This window comes from Salmo salar, chromosome 21, assembly GCF_965601325.2.
Source record: "Salmo salar chromosome 21, fSalSal1, whole genome shotgun sequence".
In the NCBI taxonomy this organism is placed as follows: Eukaryota; Metazoa; Chordata; class Actinopteri; order Salmoniformes; family Salmonidae; genus Salmo; species Salmo salar.
Window position 1 is genome coordinate 59,515,802 of NC_138311.1, and position 15,115 is coordinate 59,530,916.

Sequence of the window (15,115 nt, forward strand, 5' to 3'; positions counted from 1 at the left end):
GCTGGTAGTCTACCCTCCACTAGGACTACAGTACTGCTGGTAGCTACCCTCCACTAGGACTACTCCACTAGGACTACAGTACTGCTGGTAGTCTACCCTCCACTAGGACTACAGTACTGCTGGTAGTCTACCCTCCACTAGGACTACAGTACTGCTGGTAGACTACCCTCCACTAGGACTACAGTACTGCTGGGTAGACTACCCTCCACTAGGACTACAGTACTGCTGGTAGACTACCCTCCACTAGGACTACAGTACTGCTGGTAGACTACCCTCCACTAGGACTACAGTACTGCTGGTAGACTACCCTCCACTAGGACTACAGTACTGCTGGTAGACTACCCTCCACTAGGACTACAGTACTGCTGGTAGACTACCCTCCACTAGGACTACAGTACTGCTGGTAGTCTACCCTCCACTAGGACTACAGTACTGCTGGTAGACTACCCTCCACTAGGACTACAGTACTGCTGGTAGACTACCCTCCACTAGGACTACAGTACTGCTGGTAGACTACCCTCCACTAGGACTACAGTACTGCTGGTAGACTACCCTCCACTAGGACTACAGTACTGCTGGTAGACTACCCTCCACTAGGACTACAGTACTGCTGGTAGACTACCCTCCACTAGGACTACAGTACTGCTGGTAGACTACCCTCCACTAGGACTACCCTCCACTAGGACTACAGTACTGCTGGTAGACTACCCTCCACTAGGACTACAGTACTGCTGGTAGTCTACCCTCCACTAGGACTACAGTACTGCTGGTAGACTACCCTCCACTAGGACTACAGTACTGCTGGTAGACTACCCTCCACTAGGACTACAGTACTGCTGGTAGTCTACCCTCCACTAGGACTACAGTACTGCTGCTAGTCTACCCTCCACTAGGACTACAGTACTGCTGGTAGTCTACCCTCCACTAGGACTACAGTACTGTTGGTAGACTACCCTCCACTAGGACTACAGTACTGTTGGTAGTCTACCCTCCACTAGGACTACAGTACTGCTGGTAGACTACCCTCCACTAGGACTACAGTACTGCTGGTAGTCTACCCTCCACTAGGACTACAGTACTGCTGGTAGACTACCCTCCACTAGGACTACAGTACTGCTGGTAGTCTACCCTCCACTAGGACTACAGTACTGCTGGTAGACTACCCTCCACTAGGACTACCCTCCACTAGGACTACAGTACTGCTGGTAGACTACCCTCCACTAGGACTACAGTACTGCTGCTAGTCTACCCTCCACTAGGACTACAGTACTGCTGGTAGACTACCCTCCACTAGGACTACAGTACTGCTGGTAGTCTACCCTCCACTAGGACTACAGTACTGCTGGTAGACTACCCTCCACTAGGACTACAGTACTGCTGGTAGTCTACCCTCCACTAGGACTACAGTACTGCTGGTCCTCCACTAGGACTACAGTACTGCTGGTAGACTACCCTCCACTAGGACTACAGTACTGCTGGTAGTCTACCCTCCACTAGGACTACAGTACTGCTGGTAGACTACCCTCCACTAGGACTACAGTACTGCTGGTAGTCTACCCTCCACTAGGACTACAGTACTGCTGGTAGCTACCCTCCACTAGGACTACCCTCCACTAGGACTACAGTACTGCTGGTAGCTACCTCCACTAGGACTACAGTACTGCTGGTAGACTACCCTCCACTAGGACTACAGTACTGCTGGTAGACTACCCTCCACTAGGACTACAGTACTGCTGGTAGACTACCCTCCACTAGGACTACAGTACTGCTGGTAGACTACCCTCCACTAGGACTACAGTACTGCTGGTAGACTACCCTCCACTAGGACTACAGTACTGCTGGTAGTCTACCCTCCACTAGGACTACAGTACTGCTGGTAGTCTACCCTCCACTAGGACTACAGTACTGCTGGTAGTCTACCCTCCACTACTGGTAGACTACCCTCCACTAGGACTACAGTACTGCTGGTAGACTACCCTCCACTAGGACTACAGTACTGCTGGTAGTCTACCCTCCACTAGGACTACAGTATTGCTGGTAGTCTACCCTCCACTAGGACTACAGTACTGCTGGTAGACTACCCTCCACTAGGACTACAGTACTGCTGGTAGACTACCCTCCACTAGGACTACAGTACTGCTGGTAGTCTACCCTCCACTAGGACTACAGTACTGCTGGTAGACTACCCTCCACTAGGACTACAGTACTGCTGGTAGACTACCCTCCACTAGGACTACAGTACTGCTGCTAGTCTACCCTCCACTAGGACTACAGTACTGCTGGTAGACTACCCTCCACTAGGACTACAGTACTGCTGGTAGACTACCCTCCACTAGGACTACAGTACTGCTGGTAGACTACCCTCCACTAGGACTACAGTACTGCGGGTTAGACTACCCTCCACTAGGACTACAGTACTGCTGGTAGACTACCCTCCACTAGGACTACAGTACTGCTGGTAGACTACCCTCCACTAGGACTACAGTACTGCTGGTAGACTACCCTCCACTAGGACTACAGTACTGCTGGTAGTCTACCCTCCACTAGGACTACAGTACTGCTGGTAGACTACCCTCCACTAGGACTACAGTACTGCTGGTAGACTACCCTCCACTAGGACTACCCTCCACTAGGACTACAGTACTGCTGGTAGACTACCCTCCACTAGGACTACAGTACTGCTGGTAGACTACCCTCCACTAGGACTACAGTACTGCTGGTAGACTACCCTCCACTAGGACTACAGTACTGCTGGTAGTCTACCCTCCACTAGGACTACAGTACTGCTGGTAGACTACCCTCCACTAGGACTACAGTACTGCTGGTAGTCTACCCTCCACTAGGACTACAGTACTGCTGGTAGACTACCCTCCACTAGGACTACCCTCCACTAGGACTACAGTACTGCTGGTAGACTACCCTCCACTAGGACTACAGTACTGCTGCTAGTCTACCCTCCACTAGGACTACAGTACTGCTGGTAGACTACCCTCCACTAGGACTACAGTACTGCTGGTAGTCTACCCTCCACTAGGACTACAGTACTGCTGGTAGTCTACCCTCCACTAGGACTACAGTACTGCTGGTAGACTACCCTCCACTAGGACTACAGTACTGCTGGTAGTCTACCCTCCACTAGGACTACAGTACTGCTGGTAGACTACCCTCCACTAGGACTACCCTCCACTAGGACTACAGTACTGCTGGTAGTCTAACCTCCACTAGGACTACAGTACTGCTGGTAGACTACCCTCCACTAGGACTACAGTACTGCTGGTAGACTACCCTCCACTAGGACTACAGTACTGCTGGTAGACTACCCTCCACTAGGACTACAGTACTGCTGGTAGACTACCCTCCACTAGGACTACAGTACTGCTGGTAGACTACCCTCCACTAGGACTACAGTACTGCTGGTAGACTACCCTCCACTAGGACTACAGTACTGCTGGTAGTCTACCCTCCACTAGGACTACAGTACTGCTGGTAGTCTACCCTCCACTAGGACTACAGTACTGCTGGTAGTCTACCCTCCACTAGGACTACCCTCCACTAGGACTACAGTACTGCTGGTAGTCTACCCTCCACTAGGACTACAGTACTGCTGGTAGTCTAGTGATATTGGTGTCTAGTGATATTGGTGTCTAGTGATATTGGTGTCTAGCTGTAGGCTAGTTGTCTAGTGATATTGGTGTCTAGTGATATTGGTGTCCAGCTGTAGGCTAGTTGTCTAGTGATATTGGTGTCTAGCTGTAGGCTAGTTGTCTAGTGATATTGGTGTCTAGCTGTAGACTAGTTGTCTAGTGATATTGGTGTCTAGCTGTAGGCTAGTTGTCTAGTGATATTGGTGTCTAGTGATATTGGTGTCTAGCTTAAAGGATTCATCAGTACTGAGTGGTTAGTGATATTGGTGTCTATCTGAAAGGATTCAGCAGTACTGAGTGGTTAGTGATATTGGTGTCTATCTGAAAGGATTCAGCAGTACTGAGTGGTTAGTGATATTGGTGTCTATCTGAAAGGATTCAGCAGTACTGAGTGGTTAGTGATATTGGTGTCTATCTTAAAGGATTCAGCAGTACTGAGTGGTTAGTGATATTGGTGTCTATCTGAAAGGATTCAGCAGAACTGAGTGGTTAGTGATATTGGTGTCTATCTTAAAGGATTCAGCAGTACTGAGTGGTTAGTGATATTGGTGTCTAGCTTAAAGGATTCAGCAGTACTGAGTGGTTAGCGCTGCCACAGAATCAGGTAGGGGTGTTCGTTTCATTTGGAAGCTTTTATTTTCATATTTACCACCGTAAAACATATTTACCACCACATTTGAAAGATTTAGGAGAATGTTTAATTAACATTATTTAGAGCCCCTCCCTTTAGGGGAGCTAACGTCTCTGAGCCCCCCCCCCCCCCCCATAGGGGAGCTAACGTCTCTGAGCCCCACCCATAGGGGAGCTAACGTCTCTGAGCCCCCCCCATAGGGGAGCTAACGTCTCTGAGCCCCACCCATAGGGGATCTAACGTCTCTGAGCCCCACCCATAGGGGAGCTAACGTCTCTGAGCCCCACCCATAGGGGAGCTAACGTCTCTGAGCCCCCCCCATAGGGGAGCTAACGTCTCTGAGCCCCACCCATAGGGGATCTAACGTCTCTGAGCCCCCCCCATAGGGGAGCTAACGTCTCTGAGCCCCCCCCATAGGGGATCTAACGTCTCTGAGCCCCCCCATAGGGGAGCTAACGTCTCTGAGCCCCACCCATAGGGGAGCTAACGCCTCTGAGCCCCACCCATAATTCCCACCTTGACTGTGTGCATAATGTTTTCATTTGTCACAAATAATGTCGTTGTGTTGAAGGGAGGACCAATACGCAGCGGGAATGTGGATACTCATCTTTTTAATAAAACACGAGCAAAGCATCCACAGGGAATAAACAATACTCACGACAAGAACAGTGTGGCAGGCTAAACAAAAGCAGTGCTCACAAACAACTACCCACAACCACAAAGAAAAACACACACCTGTTTATAGGACTCCCAATCAGAGGCAACTAGAAACACCTGCCTCCAATTGAGAGTCCAACACCCAACCTACACATAGAAAACCTACCTAGAACCTACACACACAACACAAACCCTCTGCCACATCCTGACCAAAACTAATACAATTACTCCCTCTGCTGGTCAGGACGTGACATCATTATAGGCTAACTGGTCTAATCCAGTTTGCTTGCTCATATCTGATACGTCAGTGTCCTCTTTTAATCTGAACTTCCATTAAACAGTATACTATACACTACGATATATGAACTATTAAAGCCTATCAAATATATACATATAGTATCTCACAGTGAAGGAATACATATTTACCAGCATTTCGGCTACATCCGCAGTAACATCTGCTAAACACGTGTATGTGACCAATAAAATGTGATTTGATTTGATATATGGTCCTCCGACATGTCTCTTACATTATTATAACTCTACAGTACATCTCAACAGTACTCTAACCAGTACAGTACATCTCAACAGTACTCTAACCAGTACAGTACATCTCAACAGTACTCTAACCAGTACAGTACATCTCAACAGTACTCTAACCAGTACAGTACATCTCAACAGTACTCTAACCAGTACAGTACATGTCAACAGTACTCTAACCAGTACAGTACATGTCAACAGTACTCTAACCAGTACAGTACATGTCAACAGTACTCTAACCAGTACAGTACATCTCAACAGTACTCTAACCAGTACAGTACATCTCAACAGTACTCTAACCAGTACAGTACATCTCAACAGTACTCTAACCAGTACAGTACATCTCAACAGTACTCTAACCAGTACAGTGTGGGTCCTCTTTCTAGCTAGAAGGTCCTCTGGTGCAGCTAGAAGGTCCTCTGGTGCAGCTAGAAGGTCCTCTGGTGCAGCTAGAAGGTCCTCTGGTGCAGCTAGAAGGTCCTCTGGTGCAGCTATTAGGTCCTCTGGTGCAGCTAGAAGGTCCTCTGGTGACGTTAGAAGGTCCTCTGGTGCAGCTAGAAGGTCCTCTGGTGCAGCTAGAAGGTCCTCTGGTGCAGCTAGAAGGTCCTCTGGTGCAGCTAGAAGGTCCTCTGGTGCAGCTATTAGGTCCTCTGGTGCAGCTATTAGGTCCTCTGGTGCAGCTATAAGGTCCTCTGGTGAAGTTATAAGGTCCTCTGGTGCAGCTGGAAGGTCCTCTGGTGCAGCTCGGCCACCCGTCTCAGAGCATCTCTCTGGTAAGAACACATCCTGGTCCTGCTGCTCACCTCCATCCACTGGACCAGCTCCACACAGCCCAGGGTATTCTCAGCCTGGAGGGGAGAAAACATACAGTATTTATACTACACTTTATAGAACTAACCCACTGGACCAGCACCACAGCCCAGACTACTGGACCAGCACCACAGCCCAGACTACTAACCACTGGACCAGCACCACAGCCCAAACTACTAACCCACTGGACCAGCACCACAGCCCAGACTACTGGACCAGCACCACAGCCCAGACTACTGGACCAGCACCACAGCCCAGACTACTAACCCACTGGACCAGCACCACAGCCCAGACTACTAACCCACTGGACCAGCACCACAGCCCAGACTACTGGACCAGCACCACAGCCCAGTCTACTAACCCACTGGACCAGCACCACAGCCAAGACTACTAACGCTAACCCACTGGACCAGCACCACAGCCCAGTCTACTAACCCACTGGACCAGCATCACAGCCCAGACTACTAACCCACTGGACCAGCACCACAGCCCAGTCTACTAACCCACTGGACCAGCACCACAGCCCAGACTACTAACCCACTGGACCAGCACCACAGCCCAGTCTACTAACCCACTGGACCAGCACCACAGCCCAGTCTACTAACCCACTGGACCAGCACCACACAGCCCAGTCTACTAACTCTAACCCACTGGACCAGCACCACAGCCCAGACAACTAACCCACTGGACCAGCACCACAGCCCAGACTACTGGACCAGCACCACAGCCCAGACTACTAACCACTGGACCAGCACCACAGCCCAAACTACTAACCCACTGGACCAGCACCACAGCCCAGACTACTGGACCAGCACCACAGCCCAGACTACTGGACCAGCACCACAGCCCAGACTACTAACCCACTGGACCAGCACCACAGCCCAGACTACTAACCCACTGGACCAGCACCACAGCCCAGACTACTGGACCAGCACCACAGCCCAGTCTACTAACCCACTGGACCAGCACCACAGCCAAGACTACTAACGCTAACCCACTGGACCAGCACCACAGCCCAGTCTACTAACCCACTGGACCAGCATCACAGCCCAGACTACTAACCCACTGGACCAGCACCACAGCCCAGTCTACTAACCCACTGGACCAGCACCACAGCCCAGACTACTAACCCACTGGACCAGCACCACAGCCCAGTCTACTAACCCACTGGACCAGCACCACAGCCCAGACTACTAACCCACTGGACCAGCACCACAGCCCAGTCTACTAACCCACTGGACCAGCACCACAGCCCAGTCTACTAACCCACTGGACCAGCACCACAGCCCAGTCTACTAACCCACTGGACCAGCACCACAGCCCAGACTACTAACCCACTGGACCAGCACCACAGCCCAGTCTACTAACCCACTGGACCAGCACCACACAGCCCAGACTACTAACTCTAACCCACTGGACCAGCACCACAGCCCAGACTACTAACCCACTGGACCAGCACCACAGCCCAGACTACTGGACCAGCACCACAGCCCAGACTACTAACCCACTCAACCAGCACCACAGCCCAGACTACTGGACCAGCACCACAGCCCAGACTACTAACTCTAACCTGTTATAGGGGAAGTGTTGTGGCGTATGGTGTTCTGTAAGGATAGGATATAGCATGTTATAGGGGAAGTGTTGTGGAGTACGGTGTTCTGTAAGGATAGGATATAGCATGTTATAGGGGAAGTGTTGTGGAGTACGGTGTTCTGTAAGGATAGGATATAGCATGTTATAGGGGAAGTGTTGTGGAGTACGGTGTTCTGGAAGGATAGGATATAGCATGTTATAGGGGAAGTGTTGCCGTGTGTGTTCTCACCATGCGGTTGATATCAGCCATCAGTAGACTTCTCCTGTCGAGATGGATGTTCAGGACTGTAGTTTCTACCCAGGCATCGTCTGTATTCCTGACGTCATCTACGTAGCCCTCGTGGACCTGCAGGACACAGGTAAAGGTACAGGTACAAAACCCAACCCAAACACACACCTATATATAGGACTCTCAATCAAAGGCAACTAGCAACACCTGCCTCCAATTGAGAGTCCAACACCCAAACCTAAACATAGAAAAACTAAACTAGACAGAACGTAGAAAACATACAAAACACAAATCCTCTGCCACGTCCTGACCAAAACTAATACAATACTCCCTCTGCTGGTCAGGACGTGACAGTACCCCCCCCCCCCCCCCCCCTAAAGGTACAGCCACTGACCTCAGCTGTCACCAGTATCCCTGCACTGATATTGGTATTGACCAGTATATAGTGTTTTTACTGTTTTCTGACTTAGGCCAGGATTCACAAATCAGATCGCTGGTTATAGCCATTACAGCTTTTAAAGAAAATATTCCCACGTTAGCTGGGACTGCATTCACGGTGAACGCTGCTGCATTGTCAGCTCAATCTGAAATGACCTTTTCATTTCTAAGGCTCAATCTGTAACACTTCAACAATACAGGTTGAATAGAGCCCTCCGTGTTAGTGCATTCCACTGTACTGTTTCCACCTGCTGTATCCTGTGCTCGTGACAAATTCACTTTGACTTGTTTTCATTTGACTAGCACAGCTACAAACTAGAACAATAACATGAGAAACTGTCATTTTAAATTAATAGACTTTTTACATTAGCGGTTTGGTGCTTGCAGTACATTTACATTCTAGTCATTTAGCAGACACTCTCATCCAGAGCGACTTACAGTAGTGAATGCATACATTTCATATCACACATTTATTTATTTATTTGTAATTTTTTTGCTTCTTTTTTTTGTACTGGCCCCCCGTGGGAATCGAACCCACAACCCTGGCGTTGCAAACACCATGCTCTACCAACTGAGCCACGGGGAAGACCCAACAGTATCCAGTAGAATCTGTGGTCATGCTGACAGCAGCTATAGGGCTTCTATTAAGCTTGAGGAGCAGGTAACCAGTACCTTAATTCCCTCTACCACCTTAGTTTTTATCCTGTCATAGATCTTCTGTCCCATAATCCTCAGTAATCTGTCTGGCAGGGGCTCGTCTGATTGGACAGGACCCTTGAAGGAAACAGAAGACTTTGTCAGTATGTATCAACACTCTCTCCGATTTAATAAGTTCACGTCATTTAACCTCGATCTCCAAGCTTCCTCAAATAGAGTGTAAAGATGATTATTTCTGTATTTGTCGACTATGTAAAAGGCTTTTATCAAAGCACACAGAGTCCGCATCCTGTCCATTCTGTCCAGCCCCTGTACTCACCCCAGGAAGTGTCCAGAGCCCGTCCTCCTGGTCCCAGACCGCCAGGAACTCCAGAGCAGATCTCTCACTATCTCTCCAGCTGGAGATCATCATCAACAGGTTAATATAATATATAACCTATTAAACCAGATCTCTCACTACATCAACAGGTTAATATATTATATAACCTATTAAACCAGATCTCTCACTACATCAACAGGTTAATATAATATATAACCTATTAAACCAGATCTCTCACTACATCAACAGGTTAATATAATATATAACCTATTAAACCGGATCTCTCACTACATCAACAGGTTAATATAATATATAAACTATTAAACCAGATCTCTCACTACATCAACAGGTTAATATAATATATAACCTATTAAACCAGATCTCTCACTACATCAACAACTACAGATGGTTTATCCTCTAGCTAACTAAACTACGACTGTTTCCCAAATGGCACCCTATTCCCTACGTAGTGCACTACTATTGACCAGGGCCCCTAAGGGCTCTAGTTAAATGTAGTGCACTATATAGGGAACAGGGTGCCATTTGGAACGCATGATAAGCTGTTATCTATCTGTGGAGACTCGTACCGTGTGAGGACAGGGTCCACGATCAGGTTTGGACCCAGACAGGTGAGCGCTCCTCTTCCTCTCATGCCTGTCCTGCCTGCTGGGTTTCTACACCCAGAAGTTAGAAATGACTGATATTAGGCAACAAAACACATAGATTAAAACATGGTTATAAACTGTTTCTAAGTGTTATGTGGTGTCTTCATACCTGTAACTCTTTACAGAACCAGGTTCTGATCTGAGGGCGGAAAGCAGAGTGGGATGAAACAGACAAATAACGTCATGAGATACCAGAGGAAGAATTACACTGTGGACTCCTCATCTACCTGATCCTGGCCCAACCAACTCACCCATCTACCTGATCCTGGCCCAACCAACTCCTCATCTACCTGATCCTGGCCCAACCAACTCACCCATCTACCTGATCCTGGCCCAACCAACTCACCCATCTATCTTCTCCTGGCCCAAACAACTCCTCATCTACCTGATCCTGGCCCAACCAACTCACCCATCTATCTTCTCCTGGCCCAAACAACTCCTCATCTACCTGATCCTGGCCCAAACAACTCCTCATCAACCTCCTCCTGGCCCAACCAACCCCTCATCAATCTCTTCCTGGCCCAACCAACTCCTCATCAACCTCCTCCTGGCCCAACCAACTCCTCATCAATCTCTTCCTGGCCCAAACAACTCCTCATCTATCTCTTCCTGGCCCAAACAACTCCTCATCTATCTCTTCCTGGCCCAAACAACTCCTCATCTATCTCTTCCTGGCCCAAACAACTCCTCATCTATCTTCTCCTGGCCCAAACAACTCCTCATCTATCTCTTCCTGGCCCAAACAACTCCTCATCTACCTGATCCTGGCCCAAACAACTCACCCATCTATCTTCTCCTGGCCCAAACAACTCCTCATCTACCTGATCCTGGCCCAAACAACTCACCCATCTATCTTCTCCTGGCCCAAACAACTCCTCATCTACCTGATCCTGGCCCAAACAACTCACCCATCTATCTTCTCCTGGCCCAAACAACTCCTCATCTACCTGATCCTGGCCCAAACAACTCACCCATCTATCTTCTCCTGGCCCAAACAACTCCTCATCTACCTGATCCTGGCCCAAACAACTCACCCATCTATCTTCTCCTGGCCCAAACAACTCCTCATCTACCTGATCCTGGCCCAAACAACTCACCCATCTATCTTCTCCTGGCCCAAACAACTCACCCATCTATCTTCTCCTGGCCCAAACAGCTCACCCATCTATCCTCTCCTGGCCCAAACAACTCACCCATCTTTCTTCTCCTGACCCAAACAACTCACCCATCTATCTTCTCCTGGCCCAAACAACTCACCCATCTATCCTCTCCTGGCCCAAACAACTCCTCATCAATCTTCTCCTGGCCCAAACAACTCACCCATCTATCTTCTCCTGGCCCAAACAACTCACCCATCTATCCTCTCCTGGCCCAAACAACTCACCCATGTATCTTCTCCCGGCCCAAACAACTCACCCATCTACCTGATCCTGACCCAAACAACTCACCCATCTACCTGATCCTGGCCCAAACAACTCACCCATCTATCCTCTCCTGGCCCAAACAACTCACCCATGTATCTTCTCCTGGCCCAAACAACTCACCCATCTATCTCTCCTGGCCCAAACAACTCACCCATCTATCTTCTCCTGGCCCAAACAACTCACCCATCTACCTGATCCTGGCCCAAACAACTCACCCATCTATCTTCTCCTGGCCCAAACAACTCACCCATCTATCTTCTCCTGGCCCAAACAACTCACCCATCTATCTTCTCCTGGCCCAAACAACTCACCCATCTATCTTCTCCTGGCCCAAACAACTCACCCATCTATCTCCTCCTGGCCCAAACAACTCACCCATCTTTCTTCTCCTGGCCCAAACAACTCACCCATCTATCTCCTCCTGGCCCAAACAACTCACCCATCTTTCTTCTCCTGGCCCAAACAACTCACCCGTCTATCTTCTCCTGGCTGTCTCCATTCAGAACAGGAGGATTGTAAAGGATGAAGTCAACCTGGAACAGAGGAGATATATTTATTGAAACCATTATAAAACACATAACAACATCATTAGAAACTTCTGGAGATGTTCAACTGCAGTAACTCAGCTGTGTCTGAAATGGCTCGTATTCCTGCACAGTGCCCTACTGCTGTGTTCTCCGGTCAAAAGAAGTGACCTATAGGAACAGGGTGCAATTTCAGACACAGCCTTAGTAACTCTACTGTGAGGTAACATGATAACTATGAGGTAATATTAGTCAGGCACCTCCCAGGGCACCTTCTCCTCTAGGAGTTATAATATTAGTCAGGCACCTCCCAGGGCACCTTCTCATCTAGGAGTTATAATATTAGTCAGGCACCTCCCAGGGCACCTTCTCCTCTAGGAGTTATAATATTAGTCAGGCACCTCCCAGGGCACCTTCTCCTCTAGGAGTTATAATATTAGTCAGGCACCTCCCAGGGCACCTTCTCATCTAGGAGTTATAATATTAGTCAGGCACCTCCCAGGGCACCTTCTCCTCTAGGAGTTATAATATTAGTCAGGCACCTCCCAGGGCACCTTCTCCTCTAGGAGTTATAATATTAGTCAGGCACCTCCCAGGGCACCTTCTCCTCTAGGAGTTATAATATTAGTCAGGCACCTCCCAGGGCACCTTCTCCTCTAGGAGTTATAATATTAGTCAGGCACCTCCCAGGGCACCTTCTCATCTAGGAGTTATAATATTAGTCAGGCACCTCCCAGGGCACCTTCTCCTCTAGGAGTTATAATATTAGTCAGGCACCTCCCAGGGCACCTTCTCCTCTAGGAGTTATAATATTAGTCAGGCACCTCCCAGGGCACCTTCTCATCTAGGAGTTATAATATTAGTCAGGCACCTCCCAGGGCACCTTCTCATCTAGGAGTTATAATATTAGTCAGGCACCTCCCAGGGCACCTTCTCCTCTAGGAGTTATAATATTAGTCAGGCACCTCCCAGGGCACCTTCTCCTCTAGGAGTTATAATATTAGTCAGGCACCTCCCAGGGCACCTTCTCCTCTAGGAGTTATAATATTAGTCAGGCACCTCCCAGGGCACCTTCTCCTCTAGGAGTTATAATATTAGTCAGGCACCTCCCAGGGCACCTTCTCCTCTAGGAGTTATAATATTAGTCAGGCACCTCCCAGGGCACCTTCTCCTCTAGGAGTTATAATATTAGTCAGGCACCTCCCAGGGCACCTTCTCCTCAAGAACGGGGAAGCGAGGGACGGTACTGTCAGGGTAGTCCAGACGCCGGGCGTTGACGTGGTAAAATGTCTTCTCTCTCTCTGACTTCTCCTGTCTATGGGGTTCACTGGGTTCACTTTCAGACGTCTTCAGCTTACCAGGTGAGGCTAGATAGATCATACATAGGACAACATGTAAATACAGCTATCTATCACAGTATTTACGGTATCTACAGAAACAGAGTCCAGTGAGAGGGGGGGGACTAATGTTCTACTCCAGAAATCAGGACCTCACCAAGCTGTGGAGCCTCCTCTTTAGAGTGTAGACCCTGAGCTTTCAGGGTGTCCATGATCCACTGTAGAGCTCTGGCTGACTGGGAGACCTGGAGAAGTGAGAACAATAGTCCTGAATGTGTTTAAAAACTTTACAAACACAGTAATTCAGAGTGATGGGTAAAGTGATGTGAGGGTCAATACCTGCTCCTCCACTCTGGTCAATCTCTTCACTAAAGCAACCGACCCGGTGGAATCCTCCCTCTGTAGCAGCTCTGCCATGGCGCCAACCCTGGGGGGGGACGACACTGAATGACACAGATCCTAACCCTGGGGGGGGGGGGGGGACTGAATGACACAGATCCTAACCCTGGGGGGGGGGGACTGAATGACACAGATCCTAACCCTGGGGGGGGGGGGGGACTGAATGACACAGATCCTAACCCTGGGGGGGGGACTGAATGACACAGATCCTAACCCTGGGGGGGGGACTGAATGACACAGATCCTAACCCTGGGGGGGGGGGACTGAATGACACAGATCCTAACCCTGGGGGGGGGGGGGGGACTGAATGACACAGATCCTAACCCTGGGGGGGGGGACTGAATGACACAGATCCTAACCCTGGGGGGGGGGACTGAATGACACAGATCCTAACCCTGGGGGGGGGGACTGAATGACACAGATCCTAACCCTGGGGGGGGGGGGACACTGAATGACACAGATCCTAACCCTGGGGGGGGACACTGAATGACACAGATCCTAACCCTGGGGGGACGACGACACGTCCTCATTTTCAACCCTACGTGCCAGGCTGTTCAACAACAGGCCAGACAAGACCAGTTGGACTGCGGTTGGAACAGAGTAGTACCCAGGTTGGTCATGTATTGCAGAAAACACACTTCATACAAATACATGAATAAGTTACTTGTCAGCGGTGTCTGTGGTACGGTGCTCAATGCTCTGGCTTTGCCGCTGTCTACAGGAGAGAAGGTAGTTATCCTTCATAAAGGATTCCCACGACAACAACTCTTCCTCCTCCGCCTCAGGCAGCTCCTCCTCTGGAAAGGAGAGGAGGAAAAGAGGAGAGTGGAGAGGAGGAGAGTGGAGAGGAAGAGAGTGGAGAGGAGGAGAGTGGGGAAGGTTGGAGAGTAGGAGTGTGGAGAGGAGGAGAGTGGAGAGGAGGAGATGAGGAGAGTGGAGAGGAGGAGAGTGGAGAAGGTTGGAGAGTAGGAGTGTGGAGAGGAAGAGAGGAAAGGAGGAGAGTGGAGAGAAAAGTGGAGAGAGTGGAGAGGAAAGTGAAGAGGAGAGAGGATAGGAGGAGAGTGGAGAAGAGAGAGGAGAGGAAGAGAGTGGAGAGGAGAGGTGGAGATGAGAGGAGAGAGGAAGCGAGTGGAGAGGAGGAGAGTGGAGAAGAGAGTGGAGAATAGAGGAGAAGAGAGAGGAGAAGAGAGTGGCGAATAGAGAGGAGAAGAGAGTGGAGAGGAGTGGAGGAGAGTGGAGAAGAGAGAGGAG

General features: G+C 49.5%; 1 protein-coding gene across 1 annotated transcript; it reads right to left on the minus strand.

Moving 5' to 3' along the window:
- Nucleotides 1-5,717: 5,717 nt before the first annotated feature.
- On the minus strand, nt 5,718-14,678 carry LOC145862588 (transient receptor potential cation channel subfamily M member 2). The gene is made up of 11 exons (XM_082967277.1): nt 14,529-14,678; nt 13,805-13,892; nt 13,623-13,710; nt 13,329-13,495; nt 12,076-12,137; nt 10,290-10,319; nt 10,103-10,189; nt 9,516-9,594; nt 9,212-9,313; nt 8,102-8,218; nt 5,718-6,317 (listed from the first exon to the last, which is right to left on the minus strand). Exons 1-11 carry the CDS (start codon nt 14,606-14,608, stop codon nt 6,171-6,173), a joined length of 1,047 nt encoding a protein of 348 aa, XP_082823403.1. The 5' UTR covers nt 14,609-14,678; the 3' UTR covers nt 5,718-6,170.
- Nucleotides 14,679-15,115: the final 437 nt, after the last annotated feature.

Bases quoted from the DNA above. Each gene is read 5' to 3' on its own strand.
- LOC145862588 (XM_082967277.1), bottom strand. From the start codon at position 14,608: ATGAAGGATAACTACCTTCTCTCCTGTAGACAGCGGCAAAGCCAGAGC. The intron at 13,711-13,804 runs GTATTGACCCTC...TCACTTCTCCAG, and splicing joins TGACCAGAGTGGAGGAGCAG to GTCTCCCAGTCAGCCAGAGC. The intron at 13,496-13,622 runs GTGAGGTCCTGA...TGATCTATCTAG, and splicing joins AGAGGAGGCTCCACAGCTTG to CCTCACCTGGTAAGCTGAAG.